The sequence below is a fragment of the Carassius gibelio genome, chromosome A20, assembly GCF_023724105.1.
Source record: "Carassius gibelio isolate Cgi1373 ecotype wild population from Czech Republic chromosome A20, carGib1.2-hapl.c, whole genome shotgun sequence".
NCBI lineage: Eukaryota > Metazoa > Chordata > Actinopteri > Cypriniformes > Cyprinidae > Carassius > Carassius gibelio.
In genome coordinates, this window is record NC_068390.1 from 3,493,888 (window position 1) to 3,512,116 (window position 18,229).

At 36.2% G+C, this 18,229-nt stretch overlaps 1 protein-coding gene across 2 annotated transcripts in view; it reads right to left on the reverse strand.

Moving 5' to 3' along the window:
- LOC127938309 (mitogen-activated protein kinase kinase kinase 5) overlaps nt 1-17,879 on the reverse strand; it is a 61,244-nt gene extending 43,365 nt beyond the window's left edge. The window contains exon 1 of one of the 2 annotated variants that reach the window (XM_052534836.1): nt 16,878-17,879. In XM_052534836.1, the coding sequence (XP_052390796.1) occupies nt 16,878-17,277 (400 nt within the window). In that variant the 5' untranslated portion in view covers nt 17,278-17,879. The remainder of the gene's footprint in view (nt 1-16,877) is intronic. The other variant, XM_052534837.1, reaches the window with a different exon arrangement.
- Between the last annotated feature and the right edge of the window lie 350 nt (nt 17,880-18,229).

Below are 18,229 nucleotides of genomic sequence, written 5' to 3' on the forward strand. Positions count from 1 at the left end.
GAATTCTGTTAAATAAAATATTTAGCTTGGCATTGAACTTTGAGCTTTAGGATTTTACAGATATTATTTATACTCTAACAACAACAACATTACACACTAATTGAAGTTTGAAACATGGGATCACGAAGAACGGGACCTTTAAATATTGTTGTTTAGCATGAGAAAAAGGATGCGATACTGATGTGCACATGCGCAGTAAACCCGGGTAGGAAAATCTGACGGGTAGGATAAAATGTCAGGACACCGGCGCTGTTCACATTTTCCCATCCAGCGCCACGTCGTTTAATTAGCAAATGCATTTGCGCCCATTTGTGCACCCATGGGCATGCTGGTCTAAAAAAGACATGTTTTCAGACATATTGCTGGCGCAATGCTATTTTAAGGAGCTGAAAATATACTGCGCCATAGACCAACTATTAAGTGTAAAGTCAAGTCAAGTGTAAAGTTATTTAAAGAGCGCGTTGGTAGAAAATGCACCTCTGGGCAGGTCTACAGTGTGTATTGACTTTGCTTATTACACACAGGTATGCACATCACACAAACATGCCAAATATTAAAAACAAAAGGATTACAGTGTAAAAGAATGTTATTGTGTAGGCTACATAAATATAAAAATGTAATGATGGATAGTCATTGCGTGTATTAGAATTAGGCTAACTTTTTGCAATTCAAACTATTACTACTTAAAATGATAAATGAAATTGGCTAATTAATTTAACAATATGGCTAATACAGACACATATACATTAACTGACTCATCGCGCGAAGCTATTTGAAACCATGAACTGCTACTTCATCCCATGCCTTCTTCATCTCGGGAAGCTTTGGTGGATTCCTGCTTGTCCCATAGATGATCTTCTCACACGCTTTATCTTCACGCACAAGCAGATCGGTTTCTTTGCTTAAGAAGCATTCAGCTTTTCCGCCAACATATTCCGCCATGTAAATAGCTATCCGCCATGGTGTGAGCGCATCTTGCTTTTAAAGGGAATGGGAGATGAACGTTACGCCCATTACTTATTAAGAGAATAGGGATAACCCATTCCAAAAATGCGCCCCAGCATGATTTTGGACACACCCTGAGTGCACCTGCGCCATGTGCTTTACACTTTGCGTTTAGATCATTAAAATAGGGCCCTCTGTGTGTGTGTGTGTGTGTGTGTGTGGGTACTGTACTTCAATTTAATCAAATGTCATGAAGTCTTTGGCGGAAAGTCCCAATCATTGGCGCACGCACAATCTAATCACGTTTGAGAGGGAAACAACAAATTGTGGGTTTCTGAGATTTTTTTGTTGTTTTTTTAGAAGAAGTAATGGGTACTTACGGTAATGGATAGAAATGTAGTGGGGTAAAGACTACAATATTTGCCTCTCAAATGTACTTGAGTAAAGTCATGAGTACTCCCATAAAATGATACTCGAGTAAATTACAGATCCCTCAAAACTGTATTTAAGTACTGTACTTAAGTAAATGTACTACTCCGTTACGGTCAAGCTCTGATGGTGGTTATGCATCTCATAATTTGTAACTGCAGTTGTATATGATCAAATGCACATTCTTATTCTTTAGCTTGGGTTAAACTAATTAATTTTACTTTGTTGGAACAGCAGCTACGCTAATGATGTCACTATTTGTTTCTCTGGTTTGCCATGTGATGTAACTAGGATTTACACAACCTCCAGTCTGGATCCAGAACATCTGAAAAGAGATGAAACAACATACAAAACTAACAAATATTGCTACTGTACTTACTATGCAATCACATTATAATTGCTGTTAATAGTGTTCATCGTTTGGTTGACTATGTCTTGTATACATTTTTCTGAAACTTCCTGTCATTTGCACATGAACTGATCACCACTTATAAGCTACTACTAAATATTGTAGAAAATTAATTTTCTGTAGTTTCTTGGCAATGATTTGTATTGTAAAAAGCGCTATACAAATAAACTTGAATTGAATTTAAAAGTTATCAGACAATGATAATCATCTCAAGATGTAGTGGATATAAGTAGATCATCTATTATTCTTAAGTTACCAAATTTTTCAGTGCTGCATTTCAATAATAAAGTGATGTGTACAACAGAGCTTATAGTCAACTAATGTAAACCTAATGATTCACGTTCAAAAGGGTTGCTTTATGCAAATTAGTTGAATACAATATCTAAAATAACATACAGGTTGTGTAAAAGTGACGCAACTGCATTTAATTATATGCAGCCACTTGTATAACAGAAACAACTAACAGGATTTTGTCAGGTCACTGGTTGTATATTTGTACAGTTTTGTCTTCATCTATATTTTGTTTCCAATTTTAAGAAAAAAAAAAAAAATCAATCTACTCACCCACATTATTCCAAACCTGTATGACTTTCTTCCATGCCACACAAAATAGGTATGACAGCATTAGTTCATCATCCATTTGCAATTTATGGAAAACGGGTGCAATGAAAGTGAAAGGTTTTAGAGGTTGCGTTTTCCCTAACAATTTGCAAAACTGAATATCACCATTTATGTTCCACGGAAAAAGAAAGTCATACAGGTCTGGAACCTACTAACATGACAATGATACTTTCCAGCTGTGAATACATGATTCTAGCAGTCTAATTCATAAATTAGACTGCTAATTAATTCTGTATCATATTTCACACATGAAAATGTAGTTTAGTATTCTCCTACAAAGGTCTGTTACAGTTCTGTGGATGTACAGCTACTGCAATTACATTACTTTATTAAATAATGCAAAGTGCACAAATCACATCATTGGGAGATTTCATGTGAGGTAAGGTTGAGCTAGTATTGATAACTAGTCATTCAACAAATGACTTGTTGATTAGTGAATTCAATATTTTACTGGCAATCTCACAATGGGATTCACAACTTTAGCACATATATTGTACGGCATATTTTGTGCTGTTGTGTATTGGACCCTGTGGCGAGGGGGGCGTGGTTTAGCGGAATCTGCAACGGGAGAGAGACGGGGGGAGCAGAGCGAGGCGTAAGTAGGTCAAGTGCAAATAACGAACACGTGTGTTTGATTGCAGTAATTGGCGTGGAGAGACCGGATATAAGCCGAGTCACCGCAGAGAGAGAGAGAGAGACACGCTGGGACCTCGTACTGCACTGGGAAGCCTCAATAGTGAAATTGAAGTTATTGACTGTGTTTGAGCAATATTTTGCTGATTATGCCAAGATGGCATCGTGATTTCTTTTATTGGTTAAATAAACGAGCGTCCCAGCAACAAGCCGACCCCTGCCTTCTTCCTTCCTATTAAGACTGTGTCGAACCTTGTTACACTGGTGCCAAAACCCGGGAAGGAAGAAGAGCATCGCCGCCATGCAATCTCCGTCAGGTACGCCATTTGCGGACTTCATCCAGTCGCTCGCCGGTCTTCATCAGGAACAACACCAACACATGCTGGCGATCAAGTAGGAGCAGGACAAACGCTTTGAGGCGCTCCTCCGGGCCCAGCATGAAGACTGCGAGCTGTTCCGGAGCTGGGTAGACCGGGAGGTCCGGGCCACCCCCTCGTTCAAAGACAATACATCTCCTCTGCCGCTCAACAAGATGGGGCCTCAAGATGATCCGGAGGCCTTCCTGGACCTGTTCGAGAAGTCGGCAGAGGCTCGAGGGTTGTCCCCGCAGACTGGCCCCTGCGGCTCATTCTCCTGCTGTCCGGGGAGGCGCAGGTAGCCGCTCACCAACTGCCAGTCCAAAACCTACTGGCCTACCAGGACCTCAAGCGTACCATAATTTTGGGTACGAATTGGCCCGCGTTTAATAAATTATTGGGGTATTTGTGTTCGGATGTCTCTTGGGGGAAACAAGAGAGGGCTAGAGAAGCGGTTGCGCAGGCGCGAGAGGCTGAACCGGAACCTCCGGAGCCTGTTGCAGGGGAACCGAGTGCTCTCGAGCGGAACATCCTCCCTGAGCGCGATGATTTTCCCCTGGAACAGTCCCGCGATGAAACGCTGAAAAATGCTTTTGACCAGGTTCGTTCGATCGACGGGCAGCTTCTCCACCCTGACCAACCGCTCTCTTATCCTTATTTTTCAATTTTAAAAGATAGGCTGACCTAGAAGCTGTAGGGAAATGCTTTTCCAGGCGGCTCATTGTAATCCAATGGCCGGGCATTTAGGGCAAGCGGCTACACTAAACCGTCTCATGGCCCGCTTCTTCTGGCCGGGCATTCACGAGAATGTGCGCAGGTGGTGCGCGGCTTGTCGTGAATGTCAGTTGGTGATTCCACCGGCCACCCCAAAAGCACCATTGTGCCCCCTTCCATTAATGCAGGTCCCCAACATGTTTATAACAATAATAATAATAATAATAATAATAATAAACATTTTATTTCATGGCGTCTTTCAGAACCCCCAAGGTCACCTTACAAGCAATATACAGGTCTTGAACACTGAGGGTAAGAGAGTTCCATAGGCGGGGGGCAACATAACTAAAAGATCTGGCACCCATAGTAGTAAGTCAAATCCGAGGTACCACAAGAGAAATTGAAGATGTCTCCATGTAATCCTGGAGAAGTTGAGTAAGGTATTGTGCAATTGCTGGAGAACCGGAGGAATGTCGTCAGTATAAGGTGTTCTAGAGAGAACATGAGCTGCAGAATTCTGAACCAGTTGAAGCTTATGCAGCAATTTGGAGGGGATACCTGTGAGAAGAGCATTGTAGTAGTCTATACATGAGGTGACTAGTGCGTGGATGAGAACTGCAGTATTATTATTTATTATTATTATATTTATTATTATTATTACAACTATCTACGAGAAGTAGAGAAAATCTTGTTTCAGAAGACAAAAAAAAAATAAAAAACTGCTATAATATGTCAAATAAGGTCAGTTCCAATTCTGTAATGCAATTGACAGTATCCTGTATTATTGCATACCAAGTTCAAATTCAATTGTTTGGTAGTTGAACTTTTCTAGTGCTTAGATAGCAAGAAAATTCTGAAACTATTGTTATAGTAAAAAATATATATATATTTGCTTTTAGTAATGGACCAAACACCAAGCAATTTAAAGTAGGCTACAACTTTACAATTTTCTATAATTACTAAATAAAATGCTGTTAAATGAATGAGGTTGAATTTTTCTTATATTATTACAACGGTGATTGTGAAAAATCTCAGTCATTCGGTACACTTAAGCCTGGCTAACACTACAGGAGTTTTAAAATCTTGCAGATTAACTTCCCTCAAATATTAGACATACACACACTACAAAATTTGAACATCATGACACATCACACACTGCAAGATATCATTAAGATTATGATGCCAGAGGGAGCGCCTCACGCAATCTCATGCAGCAGATCATCACTTATTTATGTATTAAATGTTTATTATTATTATTATTTTTTTAGCGTGCTAGCACTTTGTGCACTCACCCGGTGCATTCAAAACTGAGGTGATTTCACTCCAGCGTTTTCTTTTTCTCCTTACACTTGTGATGCGATTACGAAACATTACAGACAGTTGTGTTACTAAAAAAATGTCATGAAACAGTTTCCTCTATCTCCACTATCCAACCAAACCCTACATCAGCTGTTTTGCAGTTTTGCTATATATATATATATATATATATATATATATATATATATATATATATATATATGTATATATATATATTTTTTTTTTTTTTTTTTTTTTTTTTTTTTTTTTTTTTTTTTTTAATCGATACTGAAACAGGCATGAACTACAAAGCCTATTTTACCTCATGAATAATAGTTAAGCTTCAAATGGGCAACATCACGAATTTGGAAACGGATTTCTCCCGAGTGAGAGAATGAGAAAGCCCAACCTTACCTTATGCTTAGCTTTAAATTATTATTATTTTTAGTTTTTTTTTTATAGCATTCAAGTTTAAAATAGGTTTTAACTGCTTAAATTATTTCTATATGAATTACTAATATGTTATCATGTTTATTCTTGTAGAAAATAAGTGTTTATACTTTAAGAAAATAAGGGAAAAAATAAGGGACGATCCAAATATTTGTTTTACTTTACCTATTTATGTAGGCTACAATTATTCAAAAAGAAAGAAATAAATAATAAAATGTCATTAAAAAATACCATTGGCCCGAGTAAATTTGACCATTATAGAATTGTGACTTTAAAGGTTAGTGATTTAGGAGGTGAAAATACTGTGAAATCAAAAATTGCATTGGATTTTAGAGTATAACAACTGAAGGTTTATGAAACGTTAGCCAATAAAGCATTTTTTTTAATGGAATTTAAAGTTGTGAACTAAAATATTATTTCAACCATACAACATGTGAAAAAATAAAATGCATACTTTTCATAACATTTCATTATTCATAAAATTTGGATTTGTACTTCAATATAATGAGCTCCAAGTTTAAGAATAGCCCTAGACTAGTCTCTCTCTCTCTCTCTTTAACAGCATTAGCTCAATGAAATACGTCTTCCTTAAATTAGAATGAATGTTTTCCTGCCTTGCTAAATGTTGGGCTCGTGATCAATAAGTTGTATTCGACTCAATCTGATTCAGTTAAGTCAAACCGCAGACAGTGAAGCCTCGGAGACCCGCACGCGTTCCTCTGAGCCAAAACACAGACCGAATTTTGTTCAGCTGGAGGGGGTTGGGTTTTTGGGGGTAGTTATGTAAGACTTGTAGGGGTTGAGATAAAGGTGTGAATCTCTTGCTCTTTCATATGGACAGTGTCTTATGAGGCTTTAACTTGCTGAACTGGTTTATATAGGACTGTTGTTTTGGTTTTAGACTAAAAAATGATCTGCCCCCACGTAAGATTTTTCTAATTCTAGTCGTTCACTTGTTATATTCAACTATATTAAATTTACATAATCAAGTCTTAATATATTCCGCGCTTAAGCACATGCATTAAGTTTGCCACAAAGCACATGCAGAAGTAACCTAATAATTGTGAAAAATTAGACATTTTAATTTTAATTTTAATTATTAATAAACAAATGTTTTCTTGTCGGCTGCAAGATGAAATTCACAGTGCTGGCTCTCTCCGACGAGAGAAATGCAACATTCACAGATTGTTGAATGTTGAATATTAATGCACCCTGTCATTAATGCGCAATAATAATTTTTGCACAAACACTTGAATATGAATATTAATTCACATTTTACCTATGCAATTTCATGAATTCATGTTAAACAAACAAATGTAATCTTACAGTGCTACTGCATTATCAGTAGGCTGAGTTGAAATCTTGAAGAAATTCATCGATCTGTTTAGATAAAATAACTGACAAAAATGTACTGTTATTTTCCTAGCAAACAAAATTTTCACAGCAGAAAGCAGCAATTAAAGATTTTATGCTTACAATGTTATAAGTTTGGCATGTGATAGGGAAAAAAGTTTACACACAATAGCCTAAGCCACTTTGAAACTCTCCTATTATTGTTATTTTTTTTTATTATTATTATTTTTTTATAGGCTATGATCATAACATTTCAAACATACTGAAATAATATACTGAAAGGCGGAGCGTGTTTCTAGTATCAGTGCGCGTGGAGCTGATGCTCTGAGCACGGAAGGAAGTTGTTGCTGCTCTAGCTACTCTCACAGACTCTGCTGCCGTAAATAATACGATGATATGACCATGCAGTCAATACAGATATTTAATAAAAACATTAAAAACAAGCAGGGCTGTATCATAACCCATTGAAAAATGCACGCCAGGTCTATACCGGACACAAGTGGCGTGACTGTGTTCGGATGATTTGACACTATAGTGTGATGTCATTAAGTTTAGACACACTTTTAGTGCAGTGGGGCACGAATGACAACTCTCTCGTCCGATGTAGATACAGACAGTGACTGCTCTATTTACAAATAAGTTATATAAGAAATAAAAAACCTAAACCAGTGGCATAACGAGATGGAAATATAGACTAAAAAATAGATTTCCACTTGCTCTGTCCTCCGTCCGTGGCACTGACTCACTGCGGAGCTGCCAGTTTGAATCTGAACAGCTCTTAACGCTGAGTGGATGGTTAGATGCATGATGGGCTAGTATTGACAAATAATAATTAAAAAATAATAATAATAAAATAAAGGTCTTTCCAGCATTAAGGCAATAACATTACAGTTTTTTTTATCATCTTGTCTCAGTTATAAATTTATAACTATATTAAAACTTGTTTTGAAATATTTCTTTGTCATTTGAATATTGATTTTAAAGATTGATCAAAGATTTAGCTAAATCGTGCAGGTTTAATTTATTCTTTTCTTGTTTTAGGCTAATTAGGCATAAATAATGTGAACGAAATTATAAAGTGCTTCACGTTTAAACATGCAACAATTTCTTAATCAGTTTACAGACAAATGTCTTTTTCCCAAGGAGTTATCTTTCAAAATAAAGGACTTGTAACAAATAAAAAATGCATGTTGTTTTATTAAAGGGATTTTAAAATATAAATTATAATATAGGCATAATATATGAAAATATTGACATTGCATATTAATCCATGTAGCCTATCACCCTAAAATAGATAAATCAAATATTTTGAATAATATAACACATAATTCATATAATATAAATAATACTGCACACCTTTTAAATGTATAAAATATTAAATATGGTTTAATACCATGTAGCTTAGAGAAAATATAAGCACAGGCTAAGGCACAAGATTGACATTTATCCTGCTTGAATTCATTCTAAGAAATGCACATAACTTCATAAGTACCAAACGTTCATCTGTGAATATTACATATTAAATATATTAAATATTTTAACTATAGTGTTTTTCTTTAATTTTCCGTGACTGAAGCAGTCAAATGTAACACATCAGCGAGGCAATACTGACGTGAAAATTTGTGAAAATGTGCTTTGATGCGCTTGTTTGATAACTTGTGGTTAAAGCACCACTCAGTGGTCAAAAGCTGCAAATGCACTTTACAGACGGCGGTACGTGCGGCCGTAAAAAGGGCCTTTAGGCTGTCCACCTACTGTATGTGCCATTTACTGAGTTCAGCAGAGTGCAAGAAATCAGAATGACAGCTGAAACAAAATCTCTCTACAGCTACTTAGCATCTTGATAACATATTTATAATAACTAGTTTACAAATATAGTCCCTTTTGATTGTTTGGATGAAGAGGTAGTTCCTGTTATACTACCTTTTATATAGGCTAGTTCCTATAGTGCAGTTAATCCAACGAATTGTTAAAGCCTACCTATAGTTGACTTTTCACACCAAGCAGTGATGAATATATAAAAACAACACAGCTCACTTGTAAGGCATAGCCATGTCTAATTTTCACATGAAAAATATTTTTTTTTCAGGCATTTTTTTTTGTTCAATGGAAAAACAATTACCTTTTAACAAAGGTAAAAAACATACTGTACATTGAGTAGGTACTGTTAAAAAGTGTGTTCTACACAGCATACAGATAATCTGGATGAACAATATTATCATGTTGTTATTGTCATTATGATAATAAGCCAATCAGGCCTGCAAATTGCAAAAAGGCCAGTGTTTCATCTAACGCTTGACATTATTTTGAGATCGTCACATGGCATGAGCTTTTGTCACATTTTCTTTTGTCAATTTTTTTTAAAATTCAAAAATCACAAAAAAGTATACAGTACATTATACAGCAAAGAACAGATGCATCAAGTCACTGTGATTGACAACTCCTCTCCTGTGGCCTCATGGGATAGTAAAGTGACTTCATCGGTTTTACAAATATTATTGAATTTAGACATGCTACTCTCTCTCTCTCTCTCTCTCTCTCTCTCTCTTTTAACCACTGATACTTTGCTGACTATGTGTCCTCATATACTCTGTTGATGGTACAGTACAACACAAAACTGTTCAACTATCACAAAATCAGACATACTCTATCACAGCACAACTTTTTAACCAAAAATAAAAATAAATAAAAGGAGACTTCTATCTGATGACCAGCCCATGCAGCGATAAGCATAATGCACAAGAGGAATGAATGCTTTCTTGTAATCAGAGAAAGAAAAAAAAAAAACTTTGATAAGATTATGTTCCACTACAAACCACTATTTCTTTAAAAACTCAAAGAGTACAAGTACCCTCCTACGCATCCACGGTTAAAACATGTTTAAGCCTTTTAAAAATGCTACAAGTATGTAAAACATGCTACCTTTGATCATAGATAAAACATGCAGGCTCAAATTATGTACTGTGTGTGGACTGTATGCACTCATCAAAACAGTCAAATGTGTAAAATAAAAATAAAGATATGTCTATAGACCAAAAAAACAAGCATCTTAAAGTATGCAAATGACAATGATTAATCTATGATCGATTAATTGTCGATAAGAGATGCAATCGATTAAGGCTGACGATGGTCTGTAAACCAATTTAATGTTGGGCCCCGTGCGGCTCATGCGCAAAACACGTGCGAACGGCTGTGAGTGACAGTGATCGTATAATGCATCATCATTATTTCAAAATGTACTAATTAAGCTTTTAATGTGATTTAAACTTTAAAAGTACATTAAAATAGAAACAACAAAAAAGTTATTCAACATGAAAAGCAATAGAAATGTAGTAACTAAGTCATTTCATCAGATAACTGTGCTTTCCAGGGCTGCAGATATATCTGTTCATACCTACAACTTGTTAATTTGTTCCTATGACTTATTAATTTGTGGCAATTGTCCATGTTTCATTAATTTTGTTCCCTAAATAACCCCAAAGTTTAACTGAAATAAGGGAACAAATGAATAAATTGAACAAATTCTTAATTCATGAAATCTTTAATTTCCCTTCCCATGTTTACCACACACAGTAAGAGATGAGATAAAAAGTGAAAGATAATAAAATAAACCTGCAAAATTAGAAGGTTAGACTGTCAAGATTGAAGAAAAGTAACCGGCAAACCAGAAAGCCACATAAATGAAGGCTATATCTCGAACGGCATCCAAAGGCATGGTCACGATCTAACTTTTTCCTAAACCTATAAAAGCACAAATCATCTGTTTTTATAGTGTGTGTGCACAAATGAAAGTAAACACTTTTGTGAAAAAAAGGTTTTAATTATTATTATTTTTTTGTCTCAGCTGTCGATCGCGCCGGTGCCTGGCACGCACGTATATTCTAGCGATTCAAACTTACATTGCAGTCTGTTCATTATCAAAATAAAATACAGTCAACTTAACATCTAAAAGGTTACACTAGTCAGTTTAAATAGACTGGCATATCAACAGAGTGAACTGGTAGACAGATGATGTTTTTGCTCATATGAAGACCCAGCCGGCATTTCAACGTTGATTCAACGTTGAAACAACGTCAGGTAACAGGGTTGAATCAACGTTGAATCACCTTTCGATTTTGCAAATTGGATCAACGTTGAAATCGCGACATTGATTCACCATTAAAATCGCAATGCGGTTTCACCGTCTTACCTTCATCACGGGTTAAATTACAGTCGTTCTGGAGACCTTGGATTAACGTTGAAAGAGGTGTTGATTTTAAAAAGTGAATCGACGTTCATAACATAGCGTTGTTTCACCGTCATACCATGCACAATGTATAAATACACAATTGTACGTTCAATTAGATCCTAGTTTGCATTTAGATCAACACTGTACATGATAAAGGCTAAAAATCAAATGACTGGCAGCAATGGCTTTACAATCAACTTCAATAAACTACCACATGCTCAAAATTGTAAAACAGTTTTATTTTGAAAACATACTGTACAAAACAGATAAAAATAATCCCAAACTTTATTTTGCAGAGTATGCATGGATGTATAGTTAAAACATGTAGAATAACAATTCAAATTCAATAATATTTAAAGGTTTTTGTCAAATAATTTGGAATATTTTTTGCATATAAATGCGTATTTGTTGCAGCACTTGCAAGAGAAACCCTTGTACCTTTATGACTGAAACCAGTTGATCTTTTATTTTGGTAATGTGTCTCATTACAAGAGATGTGTACAGTGGTGTAGTGAAAATTTGCTGAACAGTTTGATAAAGGAACCTTCAACCAGGGACGCTGTAACAGGAGGGAAGATTAGGACAATTCCCAGAGCCCAACGTTTAAACTGTGTGGAATGCAGAATGTGAATTCCACGGAAGGGGACTCTAAAGTGTTAGACCCAACAGCCTTGTGCATATAGTGTGGTTGTGCTTCGGGTGATCTTTGAAAGAGTCCCAGCACAAGGTCCTTTCTGACGCCATCCCTTCCACTCTCTCCCACTTATGCGCTTTCTGAAACTAAAACACAAAAAATAAATCCTTATAAAATATCAACTTTGATATATTCAAATACATTTAACTGAAAACAAAATAAATCACACAATATTTTCACTTTTCAGTTCAATAACGGGGGTTGGAAACAAAGTGCACAACACTACTCATTAAACACTTATTTAATGAATTCAGATGAAAGTTTACAATATTAACAAATTATTCAAAAGTAGTGTTTTCAGAGTCCCCTTCCGTGGAATTCACATTCTGCATTCCACACAGTTTAAACGTTGGACTCTGGGAATTGTCCTAATCTTCCCTCCTGTTATAGCATCCCTGGTTGAAGGTTCCTTTATCAAACTGTTCAGCAAATTTCCGCTGCACCAATGTACACATTTCTTGTAATGAGACACATTACCAAAATAAAAGATCAACTGGTTTCAGTCATAAAGGTACAAGGGTTTCTCTTGCAAGTGCTGCAACAAATACGCATTTATATGCAAAAATATTCCAAATTATTTGACAAAAACCTTTAAATATTATTGAATTTGAATTGTTATTCTACATGTTTTAACTATATGTCCGTGCATACTCTGCAAAATAAAGTTTGGGATTATTTTTATCTGTTTTGTACAGTATGTTTCCAAAATAAAACTGCTGTTTTACAATTTTGAGCATGTGGTAGTTTATTGAAGTTGATTGTAAAGCCATTGCTGCCAGTCATTTGATTTTTAGCCTTTATCATGTACAGTGTTGATCTAAATGCAAACTAGGATCTAATTGATCATACAATTGTGTATTTATACATTGTGCATGGTATGACGGTGAAACAATGTTGAGTTATGAACGTCGATAAACTTTTTAAAATCAACACCTCATTCAACGTTAATCCAAGCGATTTCAGCGGTGAATCATGTCGTGATTTCAACATTGATCCAATTTGCAAAATCAAAAGTTAATTCAACGTTGATTCAACCATGGTACCTGACGTTGTTTCAACGTTGAAATGCTGGCTGGGACGACAAACTCTCTTCATTTTATCAAATGATCATAATCACATCTATTCATTTTATAATCCTGCTACTAGCATATTATTCAGACTAAAACCCCATTAATTCAAGTGGAAAAGCGTTGTGTGTGTGTTTCTATATGTGTGTGTGGCTTTTGCACATCCTGTCATGCTGGTGACTGGGTGCATGCAATAGACACATTTTGCAGCATTATGGTTAACGATTAATCGATTAATTGATCGTTAATTTAAACAATGATCTATCATGAAAAAAAATCTATATTTTACATCCCTACAACAAACTCGTTTACAGCATGCTTTTTCTTCACTTTGTCTGTTTTAACTTGGGAATTCCATAAAAAAAAAAAAAAAATCGAGAAGTCTAACACTAGAAGTTAAACAGCAGGGTGGCTGATGAACAGAATAAGTTTGATATAGTGTAGCATATAAAAAGCAAATTAAATATGACAAATAAGACAATGACCAGCTCACGCGATAATCTCAAAATTATGTAAAACATTGTATAAAAAATTAAACTGCCACTTCATAAGTTTGCATTTTGCCAGCCTGATAAGCTAATTATTTGGATTTCACCTTTGTGAACCACTGAATCTTACTCAATTGCTGTTGTATGGCTTCAGAAAACCTGGGTGTATAAGAAGAGTTGTATGAAAAAATGTACTTCTTTTAAGGTGAATTTCTGTCCTATCAGAGCTTTACAACCCCCGGTCACAACATACTGTCTTTGTATAGACAAATTTGTCAAAATTTTTCATGCGTTTCACAGAAGGAAAAAAGTCGAAACGAAGTTGAAGTCAATTAAGTGCAGGTTTGGTAAGCTCAAAAAGCTTAGTGAAGTGCACAAAACTGGATAAGGTTCTATCAGGATTTCTAAAGGAATCATTAGTACACAACTACAGACATAGTACAAGTTTCTGAAACTTGTACATGCTACAAAACCATGGCTCCAGCTAAGTATTGATGACATGATAACATCTCAGCATCCAAAATAACACAGCGACTTAGCAAGAGCTGTGTGAGGTTACCACACAGGAAATAACCGTTTTCACGTTTTAAACCTAAAGACCACATGGCTGAAACAGCATTCTATGATGAATAGGACAAAACTATGGTGAAACATATAGAATTATGTGCAGAGAAAGCAAAGCACACCTCAAACCCTTATCACAAATGATGGAGGAAGAACAGTGCTGTGGGCCAAACTCCAGGCAGTAACAAAAAAAGTCTCTTTCAGAGAGTCTGTCTTTGATATAACTTCCAAAAGGAACTACAGCTGCATCTCCCTAAATTTGAATGGCATGGAAAAGTTAATTTATTTCAGTAATTCAATTTGAATTGTAAAACTTGTGTATTAAATAAGACAATCATTGACTCCATTCACAAGGAGGGTAAGCCACAAACATTCATTGTCAAAGAAGCTGGCTGTTCACAGAGTGCTGTATCCAAGCATGTTCATTGGAAAAAGTGTGGAAGAAAAAGAAGATGCACAAGCAACCGAGAGAACTGCTAACTTATGAGGATTGTCAAGCAAAATCAATTCAAGAATTTGAGTGATCTTCACAAGCAATGGACTGAGGCTGGGGTCAAGGCATCAAGAGCCACCACACACAGATGGGTCAAGGAATTAGGCTACAGTTGTCGTATTCCTCTTGTTAAGCCACTCCTGAACCACAGACAACACCAGAGGCATCTTTCCTGGGCTAAGGAAAAGAAGAACTGGACTGCTACCCAGTGGTCCAAAGTCCTCTTTTCAGATGAGAGCAAGTTTTGGATCTCATTTGGAAACCAAGGTCCTAAGAGTCTGGAGGAAGGGCGGAGAAGCTCATAGCCCAAGTTGCTTGAAGTCCAGTGTTAAGTTTCCACAGTCTGTGATGATTTGTGGAGCAATATCATCTGCTGGTGTTGGTTGTGTTTTTTAAAAACCAAAGTCACTGCACCCGTTTACCAAGCACTACATGCTTCCTTCTGCTGACCAGCTTTTTGAAGACGCTGATTTCATTTTCCAGCAGGATTTGGCACCTGCCCACACTGCCAAAAGCACCAAGAGTTGGTTATAAGACCATGGAGTTGATGTGCTTGATTGACCAGCAAACTCACTATTGCTATTGTCAAGAAGAAAATCAAAATCAAGAGACCAAGAAAAGAATATGAGCTGAAGGCCACTGTCAAAGAAACCTGAGCTTCCATACCACCTCAGCAGTGCCCCAAACTGAACACCTCCATGCCCCGCCAAACTGAGGCAGTAATTAAAGCTAAAGGTGCCCCTACCAAGTATTGAGTACATGTACAGTAAATGAACATACTTTCCAGAAGGCCAACAATTCAGTATATATATATATATATATATATATATATATATATATATATATATATTTTTTTTTTTTTTTTTTTTTTTTTGTCTTATGAAGTATATACTAATTTGTTGAATTGCTGTTTTTTTGTTGTTGTTGTCATTGTTGTTGTTAAATGTGAGCCAAAATCATTACAATTAAAAGAACCAAATTCTTAAAAATACTTAATAGTCTGTGTGCATTTAATTTATTTATTACACAATTTGAGTTGAATTACTAAAATAAATGAACTTTTCCACAACATTCTAATTTATTGAGATTCACCTGTAGATCACGTAACATGCCATTCGCCCAAATCACAATGTTAAATCTTTAGGAGAAAAGGTGTAAAGAAAAGAAATTCTTCTTTTTAGAGACAAGACAGTTAAACTCCAAACTTTAAACTTTGTTGCTATGACACAATTAGTATTGGGTTAAGGACAATACAAATAAAGGTGAATTGACTCCAAATCTTAAAAGTAATAATAAATAAATCTTCATACATAAAAGGCCCTCAGCCTAAAGTTAAAGTCCACTGGTGTAAATATAACCACAAAGTGTAGATGTAGGCACAGTAGCGCTTATATGGCAAAATTCATCAACGTGCAAGTACTGATATGGCAAGACACTGAGTGATTGCATACTCATTAAAAGTAAACTACCAAATTTATCTTTTTTTTATCATTCTATTTTACATTCAATTATACAGCAGTTATGGTTGTTATTTGGTCATTTCAGGGATTCTCACTAGCTGTGAAATGATTCAGTCAAATTACCCCAAATTGAGTGTTTTGTCACTGCATGTTATGACCTCATGGAAGAGGACAGTTTTGCAATGAAAAATAAACAGGTGTTCAGGTAAGGAAATTTGCTATTACACTTTGTAAGGAAATGCGTAGAGCTCTGATTATACTGACACAGTTAATTTTTGAAACATCTGAACAAGACTGTGCCTCTCTGGTTTTGCTGCTGCTCAACAGTTTACATTCATTTTCCAGCTAGCACACAAAACTTCATTTCCATTCAAGTTTGAATGCCTCTAAATGCTAGTCATTTCTAGTGGAAATGAGGTTAAAGACACTGCACTCCACCCTGGGTTGTGTGCATGTGATATTGATGGTATCAATCTCCCACTCCATTCTAAAAACTTTCTTGGAAAAAAGAAACCAGATAAAAAAAAAACCAAACAGACCTAATAGACAATAAAAGGATGTGCCTACTGAGCATGTGAGTTGTCAACAAATTTTTCACAGCAATATTTGTGCCAATTCAGCAAATTACATTCACATTTATTGGCAGGACATTCCCAAAATTCTGTCAGTAGACTTACCTGCATTGTAAAAATGATCAAGAACTGAGGTTTCACCAAAGTCCAACTTCCCAAAGGGGATTATATCTAGTTTAAACCCCACAATGTCACAAGCATCCTTCAGACACTGTAAAGCCATGTTCTCTGGACTGAGAGGTTGGCTTGTCTCAGAGTTCCTCACGTAGGCCACTCGCACAGCTCGGTCCTTACATTTACCCATGGTCAACAAGTTCCCACTGTCTGAGGGCAAACTGATCACCCGAGGGTTGGCACTCTTGCAGCTGGAGGGGTCCTGCCAGAAGGTCCCAGCACCAGGATTCACACGGCCACTGGATTCTCCAGTGATGCTCTCTCCCATAATTTCTCGGGGTTGGCAGAGAGAGGGTACGGAAAGAGAAATGGCCTCCAGATCTGAATACATTTTTCATCTGTTTGTTAAATGACCCCAACCCAAATAGTACAGCTTCTCAACCGGCACACTCCATAGCTGCCATTCCTGGTAGCTATACTAGTGGCACCAAACGAGCAAATAATAGTGATGTGGTGTCATCAGCACCGGTAACCTACAATAAAGATGATTATCTTTTCATTTTTATATGAGAATGTAAAAATCCACTTAGCAGCATATAGGTTTGGACCAAAAAAAAAAAAAAAAGAATGTTATAACTGCATAGATCAAGGACTGATCACACACACGCTCGTCACGACTCGAAGAAAGGATATCACATTCCCGAAAATTAATCGATGTCCAAAAAAAAAAGCGTTTCCGAAGAACTTACGCTCATTTATCGGAGCGTATAGTAGTTTCTGAAGTAGCGCAGTTCTGTTGATCTTTAAGCTCCGTGTGCATCGTATCAAGCCGTTTCACTACGAGACATCAAACGCGTTTCTTCAGTCCTGTCGTTCTTGTTTATGTCATTAAATTGCGAAACTGATAAATTGCTCTCGGTTGAAGCACGTTTGTCTGCTGGACCCTGCCCTATTTCTATTATTATCTTCCACATAACTCACGCTCTGAGGGTGGAGTACCACTCCAAACTTACAGGAAGTGAATCGACGAAACCTACTATGGATAAGGCTCAAGTCATGAATATTAATAAGAAACGTAGATCTCACTGTCACTGTAAAGCAGACCTTGTTTCTCTCAGTAATTAAGGTATTTGGGTTATTTAAGTTATTCATTTATTGACAACTACACATAAAAAAGCGCAATAATAATAACAACAACAACTACTACTACTGGAACCGTTAGAAAATGAACCATGATTCAACTACAAAAAAAAAAAAAAACGGTTACTAGTTAAACCATGGTTACCACAATTTAACCATGGTTTTAATGATAGTTTAACTATGGTATTTGTAGAAAAACTGTG